The sequence below is a fragment of the Schistocerca piceifrons genome, chromosome 2 (genome assembly GCF_021461385.2).
Source record: "Schistocerca piceifrons isolate TAMUIC-IGC-003096 chromosome 2, iqSchPice1.1, whole genome shotgun sequence".
Taxonomy (NCBI): Eukaryota; Metazoa; Arthropoda; class Insecta; order Orthoptera; family Acrididae; genus Schistocerca; species Schistocerca piceifrons.
In genome coordinates, this window is record NC_060139.1 from 482,407,150 (window position 1) to 482,432,823 (window position 25,674).

General features: G+C 43.4%; 1 protein-coding gene across 1 annotated transcript; it reads left to right on the plus strand.

The window, feature by feature from the left end:
• The first annotated feature begins 2,891 nt into the window (after positions 1-2,891).
• On the plus strand, positions 2,892-5,375 carry LOC124775507 (cAMP and cAMP-inhibited cGMP 3',5'-cyclic phosphodiesterase 10A-like). Its single transcript, XM_047250340.1, has one exon. It carries the CDS (start codon positions 2,892-2,894, stop codon positions 5,373-5,375), a length of 2,484 nt encoding a protein of 827 aa, XP_047106296.1.
• The last annotated feature ends 20,299 nt before the right edge of the window (positions 5,376-25,674 follow it).

The window sequence follows — 25,674 nt, forward strand, 5'->3', positions numbered from 1 at the left end:
TCGTTTGGTAGTCAGCCATAAATGCCGGTTCTCTAAATTTTCTGAATAGTGTTTCTCGAAAAGAACGTGGCTTTCCCTCGAGGGATTCACATTTGAGTACCCGAAGCATCTCCGTGACACTTAGGTGTTGTTCGAACCTACGTTAACAAATCTATCAGCCCCCCTCTGAATGCTTCGAGGCCTTCCTTCAATCCGACGTGGTACGGATCCCAAACTGTCGAGAAACGTGGTACGGATCCCAAACAGTCGAGAAGTACTCAAAAATAGGCCCCACCAGCTTCCTATATGCGATCTCTTTTACAGGTGGATCACCCTTTCCTAAAATTCTCCCAGTAAACCGAAGGCGGCCATTCTCTTTCCCTACCACAGTTCTCACATGCTCGTTCCATTTCATACCGCTTTGCAGTGTTACCCCCAGATATTTAAAGGACTTGACTCTGTGAAGCAGAACACTAATTATACTGTAACCGAACATTATAGGTTTGTTCTTCCTACTCAACAGCATTAACTTACATTTTTCCACATTTAGGGCTAGGTGCCAATCATCACACGAAATAGAAATGTTGCCTAAGTCGTCTTGTGTCTTCCTACAGTCACTCAACATCTACAACTTACCATACACCACAGCATCATCAGCAAACAACCGCCGATCGCTTCCCACCCTGTCCGCGAAATCATTTATGTACGTAGAGAACAATAGCGTTCCTATGACACTTCCCTGGGGCACTCCTGACGATACCCTTGTGTCTGACGAACACTCGCCGTCGAGGATAATATGCTGGGCCCTATTATTTAAGAAGTCTTCGAGCCACTCACATGTCTGATTCCATATGCTCGTACCTTCGTTAACAGCCTCGAATGGGGCACAAGATCAAATGCTTTCCGGAAATCTAGAAGTACAGAATAGAAATAATGCTAAACAAAATAGGCTATTGTGCTCATGGTTGAACGATATGTGGCGATCTAAAAGTAACATGCATGCTCCTTGGTCAGCAAGGTAGCTGTGCCAAATTTCCATGTTTCTTGTGTGAATGGGACAGCGGGTCTAGGGATCAACATTGGTGCAGAAAGAACTGGCCTGTGAGGGAGTCTTTAAAACCTGGTGAGAAGAACTTTCTACGCAAAAACCTTGTAGATCCGAAAAACATACTCCTACCACCTCTACAGGTTAGGCCTAATGAAACAGTTTGTAAAGGCTTTGCCTAAAGATTGATCATGTTTTAAGTATCTCTGCCAAAAGTTTCCACACCTTTCAGAAGCTAAACTAAAAGAAGGCGTCTTTGTCGGACCTGACATTATAAAATTGATGTTTGATGTTAACTTTGAATCCGCAATGACCTTAAATGAGAAAGAAGCAAGTCGTTAGAAAGTAGAATACGTTTCTATTATAGCTACAATGTTGAAGAAGTTTAAAACTATAGGGTGTTTAATGAGCCTGAAAGTTCACTTTTTGAACAGTCACCTTGATTACTTCCCAGACAATATGGGAGATGAGCAAAGAGAGCTTTTTCACCAGGACATTAAAGTGATGCAAAAACGCTACCAAGGCCGCTGGAACACCAACATGATGGGGGACTACCGTTGGTCACTTCACCGAAAAGTTCAGCAAGCAACTAATTGTAGAAAAAGTTACACAAGAAGCTTCAAAGAAAAAAGAGAAAGAAAATACAAACCAATTCCAGCTAACAAGTGAAACCTCTATTAACACAAACCATTGTTTTAAGTAGCTTATTGTAAATACAAAGCATGCTTATGTTATAACAAAGCGTTTCATTAATTTCCCCATTTACCGTATAGCATAGGATTTTTATACTATATAATAAAAAGCATGTTGTTCGAAAACTATGGGTAATGCAAAAAAACTAAGGCTAGATTTGGATTCAGCTCATAAAAATCTATAAAGATCAGATATCAAAGAAAAAATATTAAAAAAAAAAATTTTCGTTGCCCTGTGTAATTTGATCGCGAGAACGTTCGTGGACGGCAGTAAATTCGGGGACTTTATTACGAATATTTCGACAGTTTACTGATAAGATTTCTGCAGTCGAAGTGTCATTACTCTGAACGCCGTTTGACTTCCCTTCCTGTGTATCGACTGGCGAGTGTTCATCATCTCAAATACCGTGGGTGATATTATTGATTGGCTTCTCATCAGTGTAGGAAATGACAGTTCCACTAGTGAACTAAATATATCGAATTGAAATATGGAAAGAGTTCAGGGATTACAAACCGACTGACTGTAAGTAATGGCCTCAGTTAATTAAATGTCTGTTTATACGGTGAAGTCTCTGCAATACATTTCACGTGACTCACACAGATAAAATACCATTGTTTACGACAGGGTTTTTGATGCTCTTTATCTCACCTAATTTCTGCCGGATTCCTCAGCGAGCATATTACTAGAGTTCTATCGTAAATTAATTACTTTTTACAAATCATAACAAATTTCATATTATGTTTTATTATTAGTCTGTTATTTGTGGTTTTTACACATTAATGACATATGGCGCTTGATTACTCGGCGTATGTAATATCAGGCCATAGTTTCACAGAAGGAAATACAGTGACCTGACAAGAAACTTTGGCTCAGAATCACTGTTTGAAACATTTCCACATGACTTTTCGCGCTTTGTGGCTTATGAAACTTTATACTTGTGTTTTATTGCGATACTTAATAAATGAAAACTGTGGTTATCCGTATATATACGATCTTCGTGCAGAGCTAAAATCTTTGGTCTGCGAGTTATATACAACGTAAGCATCTCTGATATCGAAGTTCTTTGCAATCGCTGCAACAGATCAGTCTCCTAACGTTCCCGCAAGTATGTGACGTCAAGAGAGAAAACGTTGAAGTCAGTTATAAATTCTGCCGCGAAGTGACAACGATTAAAATGCAGCATCCGACAGTGAGTTCTCATAAGAACGAGGACACGTCCACTTCTCTGGAACAGAGGGAGGACGTACATAAACTTCCGGACTTGATGCGTCAAGCCCGGTACCGCAGAGTGCTCTTACCGTACTTGCAGTACAAGAAGCGCGAGAGGTATCAGCGGCGAACGAGACGTAGTAGCTGGCCTGCAGATATCTACTACAGCAACGGCATCAGCATGGGCACGTGCAAGAAGAGCATGTATTCGTACGTATTCGCCAACAAGAACCTTTCAGACATGCTCTATCACACTGTCGACGAGCTGAAGTATTTGACACATTCCCAGTCTGCTCTCATCTACCTTTACGACGTGGACCTCGATAAATTAATTCTAGCTCCTCGCTATGTGAAGAGTGTTCGTTGCATGGTCACCCAACCGATAAGAAAGTACTTAAACCTCTCCTCGTACATCGCTATGGAGAGGAATTACATTATAGTAGAGGACGTGCTGAAAGAATTCCGCATTCCTGAAGGATTTGGCCAGTACGGATATTCTGAGGAAGGGACTCTCATTAAGTCCGTTTTAGGAGTTCCCATCTTGACGGCGGATGAAGAGCTCATTGGAGTGGTGGAATTCTGCAGGAATTTTCGTCAACCATCGTACAAAGACTGCGAAGCCGAAATTGCGGTCTCGTCCATCGGGTACGTCGGGGGTGCGATCGATCAGCACGCCAAGTTAATTCAGTACAGGAGACACATCGCGTTACAGAATTTTCTGAGTGATTTGACAAAAAACTCTTGCCTCCAGGAAGTCAGTGCGAACGAATTGTTGCCGAAGATAGTGGGGCATACGAAAAAAGCGATCGACGCAGAGTACGTGTCCTTTTTGATAATTGACCACGACTACGAAGAGCCAGTGGCAGATTATGTAGTGGAAACCGGGTTTGGCGGCCTAGAAGATGGGTACTCGACGACGAAGAAAGTGAGGCTCGATCCGAACAGGAGTCTCATGGCGATGGTCGTGGACAGCGGAAAAACTGTTAACATTCTAGACACCGAAACGGATAAGCAGGTCCATATGAAGCTCGACTTGGAAAGCGGATCTATCCGTCGCTCGATTCTCTGCATGCCTATTACTCTCGACGGAACGGTCTATGGTGCTATCCAGCTGATAAACAAGAAAAATACCTTATCGTTTAATAATTCCGACGAGAGTCTGCTATCTACGTGCTGCAAATATTGTTCCATAGGACTTCTGTTTCGCGGTCAAAAGGGAGACGCGAAGCGATGGAAAAATGTGATCCTGAATCTGGAAGAGATGATCACGTACTACATGACAAACAATCCATTCGACTACGATACCGTGATACCTCCTATGGTTAGCCGGGCACAAGCTGACGAACTAATCAGCTTTAGATGGGTGCCCAAGGACGAGGGAAAGAGAACACTTTCTGCCGTAATGCACATGTTATCGGAGCTGATCGAAGATTGCAAGAATAACGCCTCGGTCTGGCACTCGTGGCTGATACGCGTAAAAAAGTGCTATCGCTTAGAGATGACTTATCATAATTTCATCCAAGCTGTAATTTCGTGCAACACTATGTACAATTTGATTGCTCGCAATAAGCAAATGTTTACTCCGACGGAAATACTGGCTCTGCTGATAGCTAGCTTGTGTAACAATGTCGATCACCAAGGTCTGGAAAACACGTTCTACCAAATGAACCAGCAAAGTTTAGCGCAAATATACGAACAATTTTCATTAGAAAATCACCATTTCAATACGACAGTGTTCTTGCTGAGATCTGTGGATCTATTTCCGCGCTTGCAAGATGAGTACGAAGGTGATTTGCATCAGGAAATTTATAACTGTATCATTTCGACGAGTTTAGAAAGGAGCTTTACATTCAAGGAGAAACTAGACGAGCGGTTGGACTCCGGAAATTTCTCTTGGGACTCCGAGGAAGACAGGGAGCTCGTGAAGAGTTTGATGACGTTTTACAGCGCAGTTTCCCCACAGTGCAAAAAGACGAAACTCACGTATTCGAGCACCAGAGCGCTTTATGAGGAGATATACAACCAAGGGAGTCTCGAGAGCAGTCTCGGTTATAGCATCCTACCGAACGCGGACAGAGACATGAAGGAGTACATGGCGGACTACCAGCTGGATTTCCTGAGGAGGATATGCTGGCCTATGATGGAGACGCTCATTAGGGTGTTTCCGAACGTGGAGCCGCTGCGCAGGCTGCTGTCCGAGATAATCGAGCAGTGGGAGGACGAGGTGCGCAACCGCGAGATCCCCGTGTGGCGCGCCTCTGCGGCGTGGAAGCGAACCATCGCCGCCCCCTGGCGATCGCCGCCGCCCATCGCCGCTTTCTCAGCGCGCTTCGATCGCCACCTCCGCCGCCAGTCGGGCAAGAGCAAGGGCGCCGACAAGCCCAAGGTCAAGCTCGTCTTCAAGATACACGAAGGAAACTGGGATAAGTGGATCACGAAAATAGGCTAGCAGTGTGACAATAGTCTTCTGGAAGTGTGTGTGCCGGCGACCTGCGTAATTACGGCGAAATTAGCTGTGTGCAGTGGCTGGAAATGCTTAACTTAATTTGCGCACGATATGGCAAAGATACCAACTGAAAGACTGCCGAGTGACAGAGATTCGGATGAGCACAGACAGTGTAGACTACATCGTTCAGTGATGGCTAACTACGAAAAGGGAAACGAGCACAAATTATTGTGACAATAAAACATTGTTAGGTAGGATCAAATCAGAAACAATAAATTTTTGCAAGCATGTTTTCTCTCTAGATAACAGCATAAAATGTAGCGAAATAAGCTCATCATAAGTTGCCGGTTTTGACCATTGACGTATTGAGCACGCGACTAACGACGTAAACAAAATGGCGACTACTGGACGCACGCTTTATCTTTGCTCCTCTAGGATGGGTAGCATTCATCTCACTAGGTGAGGAGAGCCCTACGTCACAGTGACGTAGGCACACGTCATCATGAGTTTCACGAGTTGTCCTATAGACTGTTGTGTGCGTCTTGAATCTGCATTGTTATTTGTTTATGTGCTTTCATTGTCCTATTGTCCGGTGTTGCTAGCGTGTGCGTCGTTCTGAACATGGGCTCTAACGGAGATGATAGAACTTTAGAGCAGATCCATGAAGATAGTTAAGATTTCACTATCTTTCTTAGTTGATTTACAACACGAAGGCAAAATTAAATGGAACTAGATGGTTTAATGTTTCTAGCAACATTCGGAATTATCTTCAGAACCACTTCAATTTCTCAGTTTAACGTTTCTGCCCACATGAATTATGTACAACTCATTGGATTTAAAAAAAATACGAAACACTTTAATTTCTTCCTATTTCACGTTTTTATCCACATGATTTATTCAATATTAATCGGATTGAAAACATGACTAGACACTTTTCTAACTTTCGTTATGGTTATGATTCCTTTAGTCAGATATTTGTTACGTTCATGAAACACACAATAACATCCCACATTCTTTGGATTGCAGCTTAATAATTAATTACTTCACTTTTTTGTCCACAGGATTTATGCACGATTCGTCGGATTTAAAAAGAATGACAAGCTTTTTTTTTTATTTCGTTATGGCTCCTTCGCTCAGAGATTAATTATGTTCAAAAATACACAATAACATCTCAAATTGTTGGGATTACATTTAACAATTCATTCAGCTGGGATGAGCATATCACACAACTCGTGCCACTTCGTTTGTACACATGTATTTACATTTAGCTTTGACGTTATCGGTACAACTGCAAAGATCGATATATGTACTCATTTAGTCGGTTTAGGTTATTTACGTCACGATGACGTAGCGTTACGTCAGTATGACGTAGGGTTCTCCTCACCTAGCGTGAGATGAATGCTACCCCTCTAGGATCGGTCGAAGTCGGCTGACTCCGTGCCGCTCCGGAATGTTCACGTTCATTTGCCAATCTTAGCTACTACATAACACACTATGTTTACATGGGCCCCAAAACCACATTTCGTAAACGGATTTCCCAGTACCGCTTCCGGTTGAACATGTAAACACTCTAAAATCGATTCTGGAAATCCTGTTCTGGTTGCCGTTATCTACTTCCACAATTGACTTTCGCTCCCATTAATCCCACAACCGTTTTGGAAACGTGCTTGGGTTCTCAGGTTACAACTTCTTTTTTAAAAAAAATGCGTCTTGTTTTAACAATTTTCTACTAATATGGACGTAGTACAGGCCAGGAGAAATAGAAATATTAGGCTGAGCATGAAGCTGTCTACGTCTCTAATATCTGACTGAACAGAAATAGCGATTATGCTAACTAAATCAGAAACTGGAATCGCTGTTTTCCAGTCGCCATATTTAAAAGGGATAGTAAATTCGCTTCAAGTCTTAACTTGTAAACACAACAGTAGAAAACAGTTTCCGAAATTCGGTTTTCGTCTTCGGAAAATCCGCATGTAAACGTAGTAAGTACTGTGCGCCGTAGCACTATATAGCCATTGTGGTATAGCTGATCTGTGTGCACTGTTGTGCGTAGCGTTTGCTAATATTATTTACGAATTCAAGATAAGAGCCTGTACCTGATATTTCTAGCAACTTGCCATCAATTTCAGTCACAACCGCGACGCGGTAACACTAATACACGTCCGTTTCTTTTATAAGCTATAAGCTGGCTCCTCTAGGGGAAAGACGCGGGATTTATCTTAGTCCGTGTGCTATGAGCCGATCACAAGCTTCCAATCCCAACATCTTCCGCTCAGGAGTCCAGTGAGAGTGTGCTACTAGTATAACGTCATATCATTAGCGATGAAACTTCCTGGCGGATTAAAACTGTGTGCCCGGCCGAGACGCGAACTCGGGACCTTTGCCCTTCGCGGACAAGTGCTCCACCAACTGAGCTACCCAAGGACGACTCACGTCCCGTCCTCCCAGCTTTACTTCTGACAATACCTCGTCTCGTACCTTCCAAACTTTACAGAAGCTCTCCTGCGAACCTTGCAGAACTAGCACTCCTGAAAGAAAGGATATTGCAGAGACATGGCTTAGCCACAGCCTGGGGGATGTTTCCAGAATGAGATTTTCACTCTGCAGCGGAGTGTGCACTCCTTTCTTTCAGGAGTGCTAGTTCTGCAAGGTTCGGAGGAGAGCTTCTGCAAAGTTTGGAAGGTAGGAGACGAGGTACTGGCAGAAGTAAAGCTGTGAGGACGGGGCGTGAGTCGTGCTTGGGTAGCTCAGTTGGTAGAGCACTTGCCCACGAAAGGCAAAGGTCCCGAGTTCGAGTCTCGGTCCGGCACACAGTTTTAATCTGTCAGGAAGTTTCATATCAGCGCACACTCCGCTGCAGAGTGAAAATCTCATTCTGGGATCATTAGCGATATTTCGAAACATAAACGACACGGACTATTTTGATTCCTAGAATTTATACCTATGGAAAAAATAGCTACTATGGTCATTAACAATTAAATAAGATAAACATTTCTTGTCGAGATATCGCATCCAGTAACATATAAAAAAGTTACACATTTATGGACATAACGACACAATACGAACCAAAACCTTATTCGTCGCAAATAAATCGTAGTTTCCCTATACGACTATAATCGAGCGAGGTGGCGCAGTGGTTAGCACACTGAACTCGAGTTTGGGAGGGCGACGGTTCAAACCGGCGTCCGGCCACCCTTGATTTAGATTTTTCGTGATTTCCCTAAATCGCTTTAGGCAAGTGCCGCGATGACTGCTTTGAAAGGGTACGGCCGATTTCCTCCCCCATGCTTCCCTAATCGACGAGCTGTTCTAGGCGCTTCAGTCCGGAACCGCGCTGCTGCTACGGTCGCAGGTTCGAATCCTGCCTCGGGCATGGATGTGCGTGATGTCCTTAGGTTAGTTAGGTTTAAGTAGTTCTAAGTCTAGGGGACTGATGACCTCAGATGTTAAGTCCCATAGTGCTTAGAGCCATTTGAGCCTTCCCTAATCCGAGCTCGCGCTCCGTCTCTAATGACATTGTAGTCGACGGGACGTTAAACATTAATCTCCTCCTATGTGGCCACAGCTCAATAGCGGCTTCAATACGCGCTTTTGAATACATGCACTTTTCAGTAGTAATTCGGAGAAGGTGTGAATGAAGAAATTTAACCATTTATCGAAAAGAAACCAAATCGAGTATCGTAAAAAGAGCTCCACATCTGTTGTGGAGACAATGAGGGCGGTGGCATGGGGAGGGGAGGGGGGCTATGGAGGCTATAGACGCACCCATAGAGTATTGGAGTATCGTAATACACTGGATAAAATGACTTCAGAAATCAGCGAATATATTACCCCAACAGATTCAATCATTTTCTTTTATAATTATGTAGCAATATAGATTGCAATTATTTCAAACATATTTTAACAAAAGAATAGGAACGGCAAATAGCTTACTATTTAAACCAATAAATATCATTTAACTTACAAAGGGCGTCTTATTATATATTAATACACATTTTTTACCCTGAACTCCAAGTTACCAGAAACTACTTTAAGCGAAACCAAATTTTACCAATTTGTCGGTGGAGGACAAGCGATATTCCATTCCACCAAACCCTCTCCTCCCATTAGCCCCCCCCCCCTTGAGCTACTTCTAGAATCACCCCTGGAGACAATAATACATAGTAAGAACTAAAAAATTTACTTATCCTTAATAAATCGAAGCTAGAATCGCAAAATACACTCAAGCTCTATAGCTCAAGTGAAGTTAAAAAAAGCATATTACTGTAGTGGGACCCCAAGATATAAAATATATTTATTGTATAGAAAAAAAACGGGCTGGTAAATGGATTAAATATTATAATTCCTACCGAAACAGAAAGCGCAGTATTTATTCCTAACGCAGAGCAGAGATTAAAAATATAATTTCTCTCGAATGCAGCAAAAAGTATGACAGCCGTGCGGGATTAGCCGAGCGGTCTTGGGCGCTGCAGTCATGGACTGTGCGGCTGGTCCTGGCGGAGGTTCGAGTCCTCCCTCGGGCATTGGTGGGTGTGTTTGTCCTTAGGATAATTTAGGTTAAGTAGTGTGTAAGCTAAGGACTGATGACCTTAGCAATTAAGTCCCATAAGATTTCACACACATTTGAACATTTTCAAAAAGTATGACAACAAATAGCGCTATAAACAAATGCAATTCAAAATGTCCACCAAGAATTGACGTGACAGTAGGCATTATTTTAACGTCACTGGTCAAAGCGGACGCTTGAGGCGGGCTAGAAAGGTACTTGCCCCCTTCTGGAATCTCTGAGTTACAAACTTCTTACCCATTACAGAATTCTGTGGCATTTCTAGACATGACTGTTCACAAGCAAAGGGAAACAATGTGGCTTTAGCAAATACAGTACGTGCGACTTGGTTTTATTCGAGTTTTCGGGCTGTTCACGGGAAATAATAGTGTTTACGTAGCAAGGCGGCCGCTTCGGCGCTATTTTACTGTCATGGGGGATGCGAACTTCTGCAGCACGTTGCCGAAACATAGTCATAGAGTTACGAATAGTGTTGTCCAGTTGGGATGACTCCATAATTACATGTTTAACTGGGGCGCTGGGAACTGTCTTGCTTCAGTTCTACCCTATTAAGAGTCGGTTTTACTCGATAATTAGTGGGTTGTTTTGAAAGGTTTTCTAAATTCACCTCGTTCAATGTTGTTTCTGGGTTACACTTTGTCCAAACCGAAAAATATATATACTCTTCAAAACACTCTTTGTTCACCCATGAACTGTGTCAGTCATTATTAACAATATAAGTTGTGAAAATAATGCAATGAATTCTTAAACATGATCAGATTTGGAGTTCTGAAAACAAAAAATTGTTATAGCATCAAAGTTGTTTTTCTACTTTAAGGAGTATTAACTATTTGCAAATTTTTATGGTTACTTATGGAGATATCCGGCACGGTTTCGTCAATGGGACAGTTTTAGATTTATAATTCCCAGTACCAATCTAACATTATTGATACCCATATACGAAGAGAAATACTTTTTTCCAATTACTTTCTAACTTTATTTCCCAACTTGTTGGATGTACATGATTTAATCACACGAGGATTTAATTCCAAATTGTTAAATTAAAAAGTTGGCATTCATATTTACACTAATAATATCAAAAGATGTATTTCGCATATACTAGTGAAATATGCTTAGCTTTAGGGTATCAAAGTAATTTTAAGACACATATGAATTAAAGACATTAGCTGCCAGTGGGCACTGATTTGTATCAATGGGGTAAGTTGAAAATTTGTACCAGATGAGGATTCGAACTCGGGTCTCCTGTTTATTATTGAAATGCGGTGATCGCTATGCCATCCTGACAAAGTAGTCAGCACAACCGCACGGAATACCCCAGCACGCCTCCTGTCAGTCCCAAATTCTGAACTTATATCACATAGCAATGATGTTGTGCCCTTGCTCATTATCCTCATTATTGGCGGCATCTCGCCGATTCTTAAGAGTTCGAGCTTGATATGCAACTGCACTGAAGGGATCATTGGCCGCCATCGCCTTAGTTATATATGTGCCGATGACAGCCAATGCTCCCTGCATCGAAAACTCTTGCATGACTTGAACTCTTACGGGAATCGGCGAGATGTCGCAAGCAATGATGGTAATGAGCAGGGGCACTGCCCAGATCGCTTAGTGGTCAACGCAGCTGTCTAGTAAGAAGAAAGCCCAGGTTCGAATCCCGGTCTGGCACAAATTTTCAATTTGCCCCATTGATATAAATCAATGCCCACTGGCAGCTCATGTCTTTAATTCTTTTCTGCCTTGATTATTACTGGCTGCAGGACCGAAATTATGTCCGTTCTTTTTTAATATTCGGAAATAACAGACGGCACATATATAATTATAGTAACAGTATCTTCAAAAATGGTTGAACAGATGACTATTAAAATGAGATACAGTAAGTTTTGCGTATATCATATTAGATTAACTTCTTAATGCACGAGAAGTTTTCAATCTTCTCGATTCAGTTACATTATGAATATTAAGAAAATGGTGACTCGCACCTTGCAAACATTTGAAGAACCAGTGTCGCTCCACATACCATTAGGTTTATAAAACACTTACATCATCATACTAAGCGATAAAATCAAACGAGTCGAATAATAAAATCGAACATGTAGAATGTCTCCGTTCGTAATGTTAATACTGACTGTTTATACACACATCAAAAAAAGTTTAGCATCACCCCGGTTCCCAGAACTCCTGAAGATAGACTCTGACTGTGGATATTGTATCACAGACACAGTCTCTTTGATTGGTCAGAGACACTAAACCCACCCGCCCAAAGATATAAACAACCATGCATGAGCAGCGCCTATTAGACGGAGGGGGTCCGACAACCGATCAGTTCCAGTCATTCCACCAGGAAGGAGGTACACGGCTCATGTTGTCTATAGTTCAACCGTCTATAGACGGTCAATACCGCGATTCAACCGCGTGCGCATTATCACTTTGAGCCAGGAAAGGTGCTCAACAAGAGAAGTGTCCAGACACTCGCAGCGAACACAAGCGATGTTGTTCGGACATGGAGGAGATACAGGGAGACAGAACTGTCGATGCCATGCGTCGCTCAGGCCGCCCAAGGGCTACTACTGCAGTGGATGACCGCTACCTACGGATTATGGCTCGGAGAAACCCTGACAGCAACGCCACCATATTGAATAATGCTTTCCGTGCAGCCACAGGACGTCGTGTTATGAGACAAAGTGTGCGCAATAGGCTGCGTGATGTGCAACTTCACTCCCGAAGTCAATGGCGAGGTCCATCATTGCAACCACGACACCATGCAGAGCGGTAGAGATAGGCCCAACAACATGCCGAACGGACCACTCAGGATTGGCATCGCGTTCTCTTCACCGATGAGTGCCGCATATGCCTTCAACCAGACAATCGTCAGAGACGTGTTCGGAGGCAACGCCTTAGACACACTGTCCAGCGAGTGCAGCAAGTTTGAGGTTCCCTGCTGTTTTGGAGTGGCATTATGTGGGGCCGACGTACGTCGCTGGTGGTCATGGAAGGCGCCGAAACGGCTGTACTATATGTGAATGCCACTCTCCGACCGATAGTGCAACCATATTGGCGAGGCATTCGTCTTCATGGACAACAATTCGCGCCCCCATCGTGCACATCTTGTGAATGACTTCCTTCAGGATAACGACATCGCTCGACTAGAGTCGCCAGCATGTTCTCCAGACCTGAAACATTCCTTGGATAGATTGAATGGGGCTGTTTATGGACGACGTGACCCACCAGCCACTCTGAGGGATATACGCCGAAAGCCGCTGGACTAACAGTGCCTTGATGAACTTGTGGATAGTATGCCACGACGAATACAGGCAAGAGGACGTGCTACTGGGTATTAAAGGTACCGGTGTCTACAGCAATCTGCCGCGCGGAGTGGCCGTGCGGTTTGAGGCGTCATGTCATGGACTGCGCGGCCACTCCCACCGGAGGTTCGAGTCCTCCCTCGGGCATGGGTGTTTGTGTTGTTCTTAGCATAAGTCAATTTAAGTTAGTTTAAGTAGCGTGTAAGTCTAGGGACCGATGACCTAAGCAGTTTGGTCCCTTAGGCATTTGCACACATTTGAACATTTCTACAGCAATCTGGACCACCACCTCTGAAGATCTCGCTGTATGGTGGTACAACATGCAATGTGTGGTTTTCATGAGCAATAAAAAGGGCAGAAATAATGTTTATGTTGATCTCTATTCCAATTTTCTGTACAGGTTCCGGGACTCTCGGAACCGAAGTGATGCAAAACTTTTTTTGATGTGTGTATAACATGAATGAGAGCACTGTCTGGCACATTTTTGTGACTGACGATGCAATTTTTTACTACTGGACAGTAGCAACGAATTCGTGGATTTTATTTTTGACTCCATTGATGTCATCGCCTAGTATGATGTAAGTTTTTTATGAACCTGATGATGACTTGTGGACGGAAACTTGTTTTCCGGTAAAGAAATTTCAGCTGCAGGTCACTTCGGTAAATCATGGCGTTCTTCACATAGTAAAAGTGAGAAATTTAGAATGTCACCCTTTCTTTGATAAATTTCTGCGGACGCTAATGACGCTGGCGAAAACATATTTTGTGCATACTCCGAAAAGCTGCAATGTAAATTTAAGGTGTTATTTAAAAATATCTTTTGTCAGACCTATGAAGCACAATTTAAGAAGAACGTGACGAAGCGTGCAACTGATCTACTTTAGCCCAGTGTCCAGTTTGGTTGCTGTATTCACTCCTGTCGACCTCAGCCAGATGAAGAGAAAATGCTGAGTCCGAAATTTTAGGATACTGATCCCAGGAAAGCTAATCTCCGTTGGCTCATTGCTGAATAATTCGTCCGGTTCGTTACCTTAGTGACCGTCATGGCAAACTGTATTTTTAACACCTCTTGTAAACAGTTCTGTATTGTAATGTTAAGCAACAGAGTTGTCCCATTATGGAACGTCTGTCTTCCAAACACCAATTGCGTTTGCAGTAGTGTGCAGATATCCTCGGTGCAACACAATAACACAGGTAACTGGAATAAACAACCGAATGAATTGTCTGTAAGGACCGTCGAAAGTCCAGGCGGTCGTATAAAAATAGTCCAGCAACAACCCTGATTAAACTTTGAAATACTTTGGAAGAATCCAGACTCACCCGGTATAAAACTACATCATTACAAGCCGCAAGGGCCGATAAATTTTCGTTAGAAACTGTAGCTTCTTTTAAAGCAATTTAAATGTTCAATAGGTTACACATATTACTAGAAACATGTGATCTATATTTTAGATTAAAAAAACCTGATGCTTGCAGGACTGTGGCAGAGTATGTAATGCAGTTGTGTTACTGAAAACAAAAATTGAAAATGGACAATGTATAAGATACCCACTTAGGCGTTCAGAGTTTACTGCTAATAGTTTTTATGTCTGGTAATTGTTGACCTTAATTGTCTTCCAATACTGTTCCAGTACTGCGTGTATGTCGTTATAATATCCTTTGTTCACTATTACCAGACGTAGGGAAATTTCCCACGGGCGAGGGAAAAATAAGTAAAAATTTTGTCTTGTGGCGAAAAGGGAAAAATAAGGAATGATTCAAAAAATCGTGTGAACTTTAGAAATGACTAACCGAATAGATAAATTTCAAAAAACATCAAATATGTACCCTTACTACAAACAGGTGCAATGGTTCTCGATATCTCTTGCTGCTGGTATTAGAGATCCCCATACTTACCGGGTGTTTACGTTTTCGTTTCCTCTGTGAAGGATGTTTAAAACCTCAGAGTATCTTCTGAACCCTGCAAAAGGAGCAGCTTTAGTGGTTTCGTTCCCCATTGCAGTTGCATTTTCTCACTCTTAATGAAAATGTGCACCAGTATAGTAAAAAGTAGTTATATTAAAATTTCAGTATGTAGTGTACGTACAGAAAGTGTGTAACATGAGTGACAAGAGTGACAAAAAACTATTCCTCAAAAGAAAAGAAAAGTTAGTGATGAACCAATGCCGGAAGCAGTCGGTGAGAAAGTTTCGAGAAAAAGGAAATTTCAAGACCAGCGACTAAGCGATCCTACTTTTAAGGGGTGGGACAATTTCCCGGTAATAAATTCGAATGTAGATGTGCTGCAGTTAACATGGAAATATTACATGGAGAAAATGAACTACACAAGCATGCTCGAAGTCAGAAACATACAAAGTGAGTCAAAACTTTCATGCCAACACCGTCCATAAGTGGATTCATACCTCATACAGAAATAAGTGAAAATGTAGGCGACAAACCAATCGAAAAAACAGCGATTAAATTGACAATTTTCTTTGTGGAACTGTATTCCAGGTTGCTGACCATTTAATCCTCTTAGTGAAAATGTGTTTTCTGATTCTAAGATTTCACAGACTCTTCAAATGAAGAATGTTCAGACATTAGCCTACATAAATCCCTGCGTTTTTGGGCCTGGTATGTTCTTTTCAGTTCCGGACAGGGTCGGAACACAACTCATAGAACTCATTGGTTTAGATGTTACAGAGTGTTTTGCAGACAAACTTGATATGGCTTTTGAATAATGCTTGTTTGCAAAGGCCATTCCCATAACGAATGATGTAGACATTTCGTGTGCTGGTGCCAATGTAACGGCCGGTGATAGAGATTCTGTTGTTCCTTGCCTTAAACATGAGATAAATAGTGTTATTTTAATGTAATTACATTAGTAGCTAGTAAAGCTTGTAAAAAAACTTCCTCGTGTACCAGAAGGCGTTCAAAAAATATAATCTTCTTATTTGTCTAATAGTTCCAACCTCTGTGCGAAGTTGGTTGAGATCCAAGAGTCAGATGAACGTGAAAAGAATAAGATACTGAAACCAGCAACTACAGGATGACTAACAATGCACTAGTGCGTATGCCGCATAATAGATAACTAGTCTGCATTACAGGACTTTTTTAATATTGCTGCATTAGGGGATAAACTTAATAAGTGATGATTTCATCTTACGTGAACTAAATAACCTTTACATCGAAGCTTAACTCTTGTTTTTGTAATATGCTTTTCATTTTCTCAAGAATTTCAGTGCTCTCCTCCAGGGTTGAAAGATTCCTATTCATTCCTTAGCAGAAACTTTTGTTAAACTCCTCAAAAAAATCAGCCAGAACTTTCCGTCAGTAAGAGCACTGCAAGAAACTGAAATACGTAATCCATATACCCCTTAAAACCTTCTTCCCTTAAGTGAAGTGTATTTAGGACCCGAGTGTGAAACATTGTTAAAGGAGCTACCTGCGTCTGGCATGATGAAATCAGAAAGAGGTTTTTGGAACTTTATGTGGTTGCCGTTGAAGAAATACAAAGACGTTTGCAAATTAGGAATCCAATGTATACGGAAATGAAACTTTTGTGCCCTACTGTGGCACTGGGAAAAGATAGATGTGGACCTATAGAATACGACATTTAACTAAACATCTCAGTAAATATGTCAATGGAAACAACGTGTGTGTGCAGTGGCGACTGTTGCCCCTTCTTTGGCGAACAGGGGAGAAATTCTGTGACGGGAAAGGGAGATACATGAAGTGTTGCACTTTATAGCTAATGTTAAAGACTTTACCGATGAACTGAAATTTCCTAACTTAAGAAAACTCGCAATATTGCCTTTAGCATTACCTTATTCAAATGCGGGCCAGAAAGAATATTTTCACTAGTGAATGATTTAACACGAAGAAGAATAATCGAACAGATAGTGAAGCTCTCGGTGCACTTGCAGTCGGTACGGTCTGCCTTCCAAGCGAAGGGATCGGTCTGTTGTTCGTTTTTAAGGTCGCAAACACACAGATGAAATTCATAATTCAGACGCCCTGTATTAGAGTTGGTGAGCAGAATTTATATAGATTTAATACATTAATTAGTCGGTTAGCTTCATATACAATTTCTAAAAAAAAATTGGATATGTGGGAAAAATTTTGGTCCTGTGGGATATTCTGTGAATACTTTAAGAGCACCTTCAGACAGGGTATCTAGCACCACTGCATTTGTTAAATGCAGTGTGTCGTTTCGCTGATAGGTGATTCTCAGCAAAAAGTATCTTTATTAAAAACGTCAATTTACAAGACAAGTAGCCCAGTACCTGTTCCATCTCATCCTTCACTCCCCTTCTGTCCATCTCCTGCTTCCAATCTCTCTGTCCAGCTCCTCCTTTCCTCTCTCTCTGTCCATCTCCTCCTCTTTCCTTTCTCTGTCCATCTCCTCCTCCCTATCTCTCTCTCCAACTCCTCCTACCCCCTATCTCTGCCCATTTCCTCCTCTGTCCAGGCCCTGTCTTTCTCCTCCTCTCCCCTCTCTGTCCAGTTCCTCCCCCCTCTCTCTCTCTTTGTCTCCTCCTATTTCCTATCCCTGTCCATCTCCTCCTTTCCCCTCTCTCTGTCCATCTCCTCCTCTCTCCTTTCTCTGTCCTCTTCTCTCCTCCCCCCCTCCACTCTCTTTCTGCCAATCTCTTCCTCCCCCTATCTTTGTTCCTCTCTTCCTCTTTCCTTTCTCTGTTTATTTCCCCATTCCTCTCTCTCTGTTCATGTCCTCCTCTCCACTATCTGTGTCCATCTTCTCCTTCCTCCTCGCTGTTATCAATCTCCTCCTCCCCCTCGTCTCTCCATATTATCGCGCCTATCCGTATAGGACACTGGAGATCCCCAATCCCACAGTATTTCTTTCCAGATCGTAACTAATATGTGTACTAAAATTGGTTGAAATCGTTCCAAGGGTTCAGGATGAGCTTTTTATCTGTGACTTTGCCCGTGTATACACGTGTCAAATTTGTTTCACATATATGTACATATTTCAGATGTACAAGTATTTGTGCACATATTTCACCTATATCTCTAGCAAATTTCGCCCTGCAGTTTCACTTTCAAGCAGGTTAATGTTTATGACGTTGTATCTACTGAACGATGTGTTGAACAATCATATAATTTTGCTGGTACATTCAGTGGTATTTGTGAATGCTGTTAGTAGTAAAGGAGCAATTATTAATACATCGTGCTTCATAGAGCAGTTTTACTGCATGAACAGTGATATACTTTTTTTTCCTTTCATCATTTTTTGGGGATTGTCAACGAGAAAAAGTTTAGTAAAGGTTTGAAATTTTGTGGAGAATTTGTTCCAAGTAACTAAGTGCTCTCATTCTCAGATACTGGACGACTAATGTAGGCTATTCGCACGCCATGGGCAACACTGCTTTCTCACCCACATCCGTTCGATAGGTAGATGGTTCTTACCTCCACAGCGAAGGTTTCAAGACAGTAAGTGGTAAGTGTAACAAGTTTGGTTTAAATATGACCAGTGGTTTACATACGAGGTGCATTCAAGTTCTAAGGCCTCCGATTTTTTTCTAATTAACTACTCATCCGAAATCGATGAAACTGGCGTTACTTCTCGACGTAATCGCCCTGCAGACGTACACATTTTTCACAACGCTGACGCCATGATTCCGTGGCAGCGGCGAAGGCTTCTTTAGGAGTCTGTTTTGACCACTGGAAAATCGCTGAGGCAATAGCAGCACGGCTGGTGAATGTGCGGCCACGGAGAGTGTCTTTCATTGTTGGAAAAAGCCAAAAGTCACTAGGAGCCAGGTCAGGTGAGTAGGGAGCATGAGGAATCACTTCAAAGTTGTTATCACGAAGAAACTGTTGCGTAACGTTAGCTCGATGTGCGGGTGCGTTGTCTTGGTGAAACAGCACACGCGCAGCCCTTCCCGGACGTTTTTGTTGCAGTGCAGGAAGGAATTTGTTCTTCAAAACATTTTCGTAGGATGCACCTGTTACCGTAGTGGCCTTTGGAATGCAATGGGTAAGGATTACGCCCTCGCTGTCCCAGAACATGCACACCATCATTTTTTCAGCACTGGCGGTTACCCGAAATTTTTTTGGTGGTGGTGAATCTGTGTGCTTCCATTGAGCTGACTGGCGCTTTGTTTCTGGATTGAAAAATGGCATCCACGTCTCATCCATTGTCACAACCGACAAAAAGAAAGTCCCATTCATGCTGTCGTTGCGCGTCAACATTGCTGGGCAACATGCCACACGGGCAGCCATGTGGTCGTCCGTCAGCATTTGTGGCACCCACCTAGATGACACTTTTCGCATTATCAGGTCGTCATGCAGGATTGTGTGCACAGAACCCACAGAAATGCCAACTCTGGAGGCAATCTGTTCAACAGTCATTCGGCGATCCCCCAAAACAATTCTCTCCACTTTCTCGATCATGTCGTCAGACCGGCTTGTGAGAGCCTGAGGTTGTTTTGGTTTGTTGTCACACGATGTTCTGCCTTCATTAAACTGTCGCACCCATGAATGCGCTTTCGACACATCCATAACTCCATCACCACATGTCTCCTTCAACTGTCGATGAATTTCAATTGGTTTCACACCACGCAAATGCAGAAAACAAATGATTGCACGCTGTTCAAGTAAGGGAAACGTCGCCATTTTAAGTATTTAAAACAGTTCTCATTCTCGCCGCTGGCGGTAAAATTCCATCTGCCGTACGGTGCTGCCATCTCTGGGACGTATTGACAATGAACGCGGCCTCATTTTAAAACAATGCGCATGTTTGTATCTCTTTCCAATCCGGAGAAAAAAAATCGGAGGCCTTAGAACTTGAATGCACCTTGTACATATGTACATACGTTTTTATAATGTGTGGATTTCAGTTTCGCTTACAGGGCAGACATAAGCGTTTCAGCTGGATATGTATTTCAGTCACAATTTCGGGAAGATACAAGTGATCATGAGCCGCTTCTGGCGTTAAGCGGCCATCTTAGGATCTCGACTGGTATTAACAACACGTTGCACTCGTAGATATGAATTGTGAATCAACGTCAAGGCTACATTCAGGTGCAATGAGCGTTCAAAACACTATCAAGTCAGTTGTAGTCCATATGACGAGAGTTGGTATGCACTTTCTGCTGATCATCATGTTGGTTGGCCATAGAAACTGGACGTGGAGGCTGCAATCCATTTGTGGTTCATTTGTAAAAAGTGATGTAGCGTACATTGCAGCCATCTTATTGTAAGTAGTAAACATACTTCAAGTACATGTGTCGCACTCCCTACATATGTACTCTCCAAACCACTGCAAAGTGCACGTCAGTGGTACATTGTACCAGGTATCAGGAATTTTTCCTGTCCTGTCCATGTACGGTATGAACTGCGAGAAGACCGAGTGCTTAAATATCTCTCTGTGCGTGCTGTAGTTAGTGTTATCCATGTGGGAGCTATATGTTGGGGGTTGTAATATATTCCTAGATTCAACTCTTTAAGTCGATTCTTCAAACTTTTTATGTGGTTTTTCGTGGGACATTCTACGTCTGTTTCAAGCAACTGCAATTTCAGTTCTTTCAGCATCTTCGTGACACTCTCCCATGCGACAAACAAACCTGTGACCATGCGTGCTGCCCTTCTCCTCATCCGTTCAATGTCCCCTGTTAGACTGCGGTCACAGTGGCACCGATATCGGTAGATTCCGCCGATGACAGACATCGACTGAAGACGAGCAAACTTTTCAAGTTAGTGCAACACTACATGTGCGGTCATAATGTAACGGATCTGATTGCCCGAACTTACAAACTTCGTACGACAATCAGTGAAATTCAGAATATTTTGGTCCTTCGGTCAAATCGACTGACGTTGTCACAGATGAAATATGCGCTGTAAGAAACTAATTAGTTTAGACCAAGAAAGAGTAAGTTTGAGACATCCTGAGGATAGAAAGTATCCTAATCGGGATGTAGTTCGGAATCTATGGACTTAATTGCAGATTTATTGAAAACCACAAGTAGGTAAAAGCTTTAGCAGAATTTTTAGATATAAATTATAACCTCAAAAAATAATTTATTAAAGTGAGAAGAGGTGCGTATCTTTTGCTCATAGTTACTGCAGTGGATCATTCTTTGGCTTGTGGTATGAGAACATTAGCTGTCTATAAATCATTATTACTGCTTACTGGCTTTTTATGCCTATAGGGTTGTGATTCTGTTACATGAAGTGGTTTCTAAATATGGTGTATGTGAAACTTCCTGGAAGATTAAAACTGTATGCCGGACCGAGACTCGAACTCCGGACCTTTGCTTTTCACGGGCAAGTGCTCTACCGATTGAGCTACCCAAGCACGACTCACGCCCCGTCCTCACAGCTTTAATTCCGCTAGTACCTCGTCTCCTACCTTCCAAACTTCACAGAAGCTCTCCTGCGAACCTTGCAGAACTGCACTCCTCGAAGAAAGGATATTGCGGAGACACAGCTTAGCCACATCCTGGGGGATGGTTCAAGAATGAAATTTTCACTCTACAGCGGAGTGTGCGCTGATATGAAACTTCCTGGCAGATTAAAACTGTGTGCTGGACCGAGACTCGAACTCGGGACCTTTGCTTTTTGCGGGAAAGTGCTCTACTGACTGAGCTACACAAGCACGACACACGCCCAGTCCTCACAGCTTTAATTCCGCCAGTACCTCGTCTCCTACCTTCCAAACTTCACAGAAGCTCTCCTGCGAATTTTGCAGAACTAGCACTCCTGCAAGAAAGAATATTGCGGAAACACAGCTTAGCCACATCCTGGGGGATGGTTCAAGAATGAAATTTTCACTCTACAGCGGAGTATGCGCTGATATGAAACTTCCTGGCAGATTAAAACTGTGTGCCGGACTGAGACTCGAACTCGCAAGATTGACACCAAGAGGGTCGAGAGGAAGACTCTGGTGCTTCTCAAGGATTCCGGCTTCCCTGACAAGATTACCAAGAAGCTACGCCCGATGGCTGCTTTCCCTCCTAGACTTTATGGACTGCCGAAGGTGCACAAGGAATCGATTCCGTTACGTCCCATTGTCAGCAATATTGGTGCCCCAGCGCACCTTCTCGCCAAGCACCTCGAACAGCTGCTTAGCCCTTACGTTGGGAGATGTACACACCATATCCATAACTCCGTGGATTTCCTGTGACGCATCAACAACCTAGCGCTTAAGGAATCTGACATACTGGTGAGCTTCGACGTGCTATCTCTATTCACTAAAGTTCCAAGAATCCTTGGAACTCATCAGCCAGAAATTTGACGAAGAGACCACCAACCTTTTCAGACATGTTCTGACATCAACTTACGGTGAATACTACGAGCAGACAGAAGGAGTAGCCATGGGAGTCCACTCTCACCCGTTGTCGCAAATATGTACGTGGAACATTTCGAGGAGGAATCTCTTGAATCAGCACATCTAAAACCCACCTGTTTCTTTAGATATGTGGATGATACCTTCGTTATCTAGCCACATGGAAGAAATAAACTGGCAGACTTCCTCACACATCTCAACTACAGACACGAGAATATTAGATTCACCATGGAGATCGAAACGGATGGGATGCTCCCTTTTCTAGATGTTTTGATTAGAAGACGAGCTGACGGCACTTTGGGCCACAGCGTGTATAGGAAGAAGATGCTCACCGATTTGTACTTACATGCGGATAGCTGCCACCACCCGCCACAAAAGAATGACGTGCTCAAAACCCTTGTACACAGAGCTCACCCATCTCTGACAGGGACAGTCTACAACAAGAATTGGACCATCTGAAGACCGTGTTTCGGAGGAACGGTTGAAGGAAGGGCAAATTCGGAAGGCTCTACATCCCACACCTGCAGCACTGGCGGAAACAGAGGATGAACCTCAGGAGGAGAAGGCCTAGGCTGTTATTCCGTTTTGTGGGGCCTTATCCGGAAAAATTGGACGTATTTTTCGCAAACACCAAGTGAAAACCATCTTCCGTCCTCCAAGCAAAACCAAGAGCCTTCTTGGTAGTGTCAAGGACAACTTTGGTCTACGTAAATCAGAGGTTTATCAGATACCTTGGCAATGCGGTAGTGTATACGTAGGGCAGACCATTCGTACCATTGAGGTCCAATGCCGAGAACATCAACGGCACACTAGACTGCAACAGCCCAGTAAGTCGGCAATCGCTGAGCACTGCCTATCGGAACTCCACAGCGTGGATTATGACCAAACCAAAGTCCTGACACAGACTTCCAAGTACAGGGACTGTGTCATCAAAGAAGCCATAGAGATCAGAGTAAGGGAGCCACAACTAAATCGTGACAGCGGGTACATCCTTAGCAAGGCGTGAGAACCCGCGATCACCCGGATTAAGAAGAAAAAGGATATTTCCCAGAGTGTACCGACGTCGGGGGAGGAGGGAAGAATAACGAGAGCGGTGCCGGCAGACCCTCCTGAACGAGAAGACCTAGGACGCAGCGCCCAGACGGCGGGAGAACGGACGCTGTAGCGGGACCGCGCGCGGGGCGCGGACCACACCGTCGACTCGCGCCTGAGGGAGGAGCGGGGGGGGGGGGGGGGGAGGGGGATTGTCCTATATATACATGGCGCCGGTCCACCATCAACCATTACGTCTCGCCTACAGACTGCACTCAGAGTGGCTGAGCCTTGGTTGGAGAAATGGCGTGTTAGAGTAAACGTCGACAAGTGCGAAGCCGTTCTGTTCACCAGAAGACCGAAGCAACTGCGCAAACACCGCTACTGCAGACCAATAACTCTACATGCACGTCCAATACGTTTCCGCGAGAAAGTCAAATACCTCGGTGTCTGGCTGGACCGGAAATTACTCTGGGGGGACCACATACAACACATGACCAACCGAGCTAGCGCGAGGCCCGAACAGCTCTATCCTATGCTCAACAGGCGTAGCATACTGAACAGAAGGGTGTCGAGGTCCATGTACATGACACTTATCCGCCCCCTGATGACGTACGCAGCTCCTGTCTGGGGATACGCTGCGCCTACACGCCTGCGCCGTCTGCAGCTCATACAAAACAAAGTACTCAAAATCATAAGCAATGCTCCACAATACACACGCATCGCGGACCTTCACCGGGAATACCGACTTGAGACTCTCACGAAAGTAATCCACAAACTCACCACAAGACTATACAGAAACTCCAGACATTCGCAGAACTCGTTTATTCTGAATTTGGGGAACTACGACCACAACCATAGATGGAAACATAAAAGACCAAAAGACATACTTGTAAGGACATAACATCTATAACCAAGCATACGCAAACATAACGGCACAGGCGAGCCCCTGTTAATCAGACGCCATTACTGGATATCCAGCTGAAATACACTGCCGAATAACTGGCACCACACAGGGAAGCCGTACCGTACACTGCATGCAAACAAGCTCCATACATCCCCCACTCAATGAGATGATCTATGACTAATCTCCCACTACAGTATAACGAACTTGATTGTTCCAGGAATGTAGCAGCTGCAGCAACTGGGGCACATCGCCATCGCTTGTCACGGTAATGATGCATGATACCTATACTAACAAATCCAACCTTGCATGAACTATCGCAGCTAGTAAGCCACTACTGCTCTTACTACCCATCCCACTGTCGCAGAGGTTTTTTTTCCCACGGCACGAGCCATGGCACTTTTTTCCCTCTGCTCTTCAAATCGCTACCCTCACTCGCGTTTCGTCCACTATCTATCACCTGATGGACCGTGTTAATGCGTGGTCTTACCCTGACGCACGGACAACATCACAGCCCAGCATCCTGTGATCCACTTACTAGATAACTAACATGTTTACGGAGGTGACAGTAGAACTTTTGGTTTGGTCACCACGTTGGTGCGGGCGTGGAGGGGCCCCATCTCTATGTAACACCGACGGTCAGTACATCAGCGCACCTGACGATGGCAAAGTGGTCGATTGCCGGAATATTGTGTCTTACGCACACTCATACCAGGCTGTTCACCGGAGATTTATTTCGTCAAGTGAAGATGCGATACTCAGTCAAATGCTTTTCAGAAATCGAAATAAATGCCCCAAGCTAACGACCCCAAGGTCTTCAATTACTTTAGGATGTCTATAAAATCGTTTGATGGGTTGCTTCACCTTATACGTAATGGCATTTTAGCAGACCAGAATGCAGCCAGGTACTGTACCTCACCAGAGAAGAAAGTAATAGTTACTTTAAGGTAAATATTTTTTACATTTAACTACATTCAGTGCGAAATTATGAATCAGCAAGCCATTCAAGTTGTGATTCATTGGTGGAAGCATTTAGCGACGTTTTTCCTGGTGCTGTATTTCGATTATTCGGCGTACGCTAATGTGACAAAAGTCCTGGAATAAGCGATATCCACATATACAGATGGCTGTAATATCGCGTACGCAATGTATAAAAGGGCAGCGCATTTGGGGAACTGTCATTTGTACTCACGTGATTTATGTGAAAA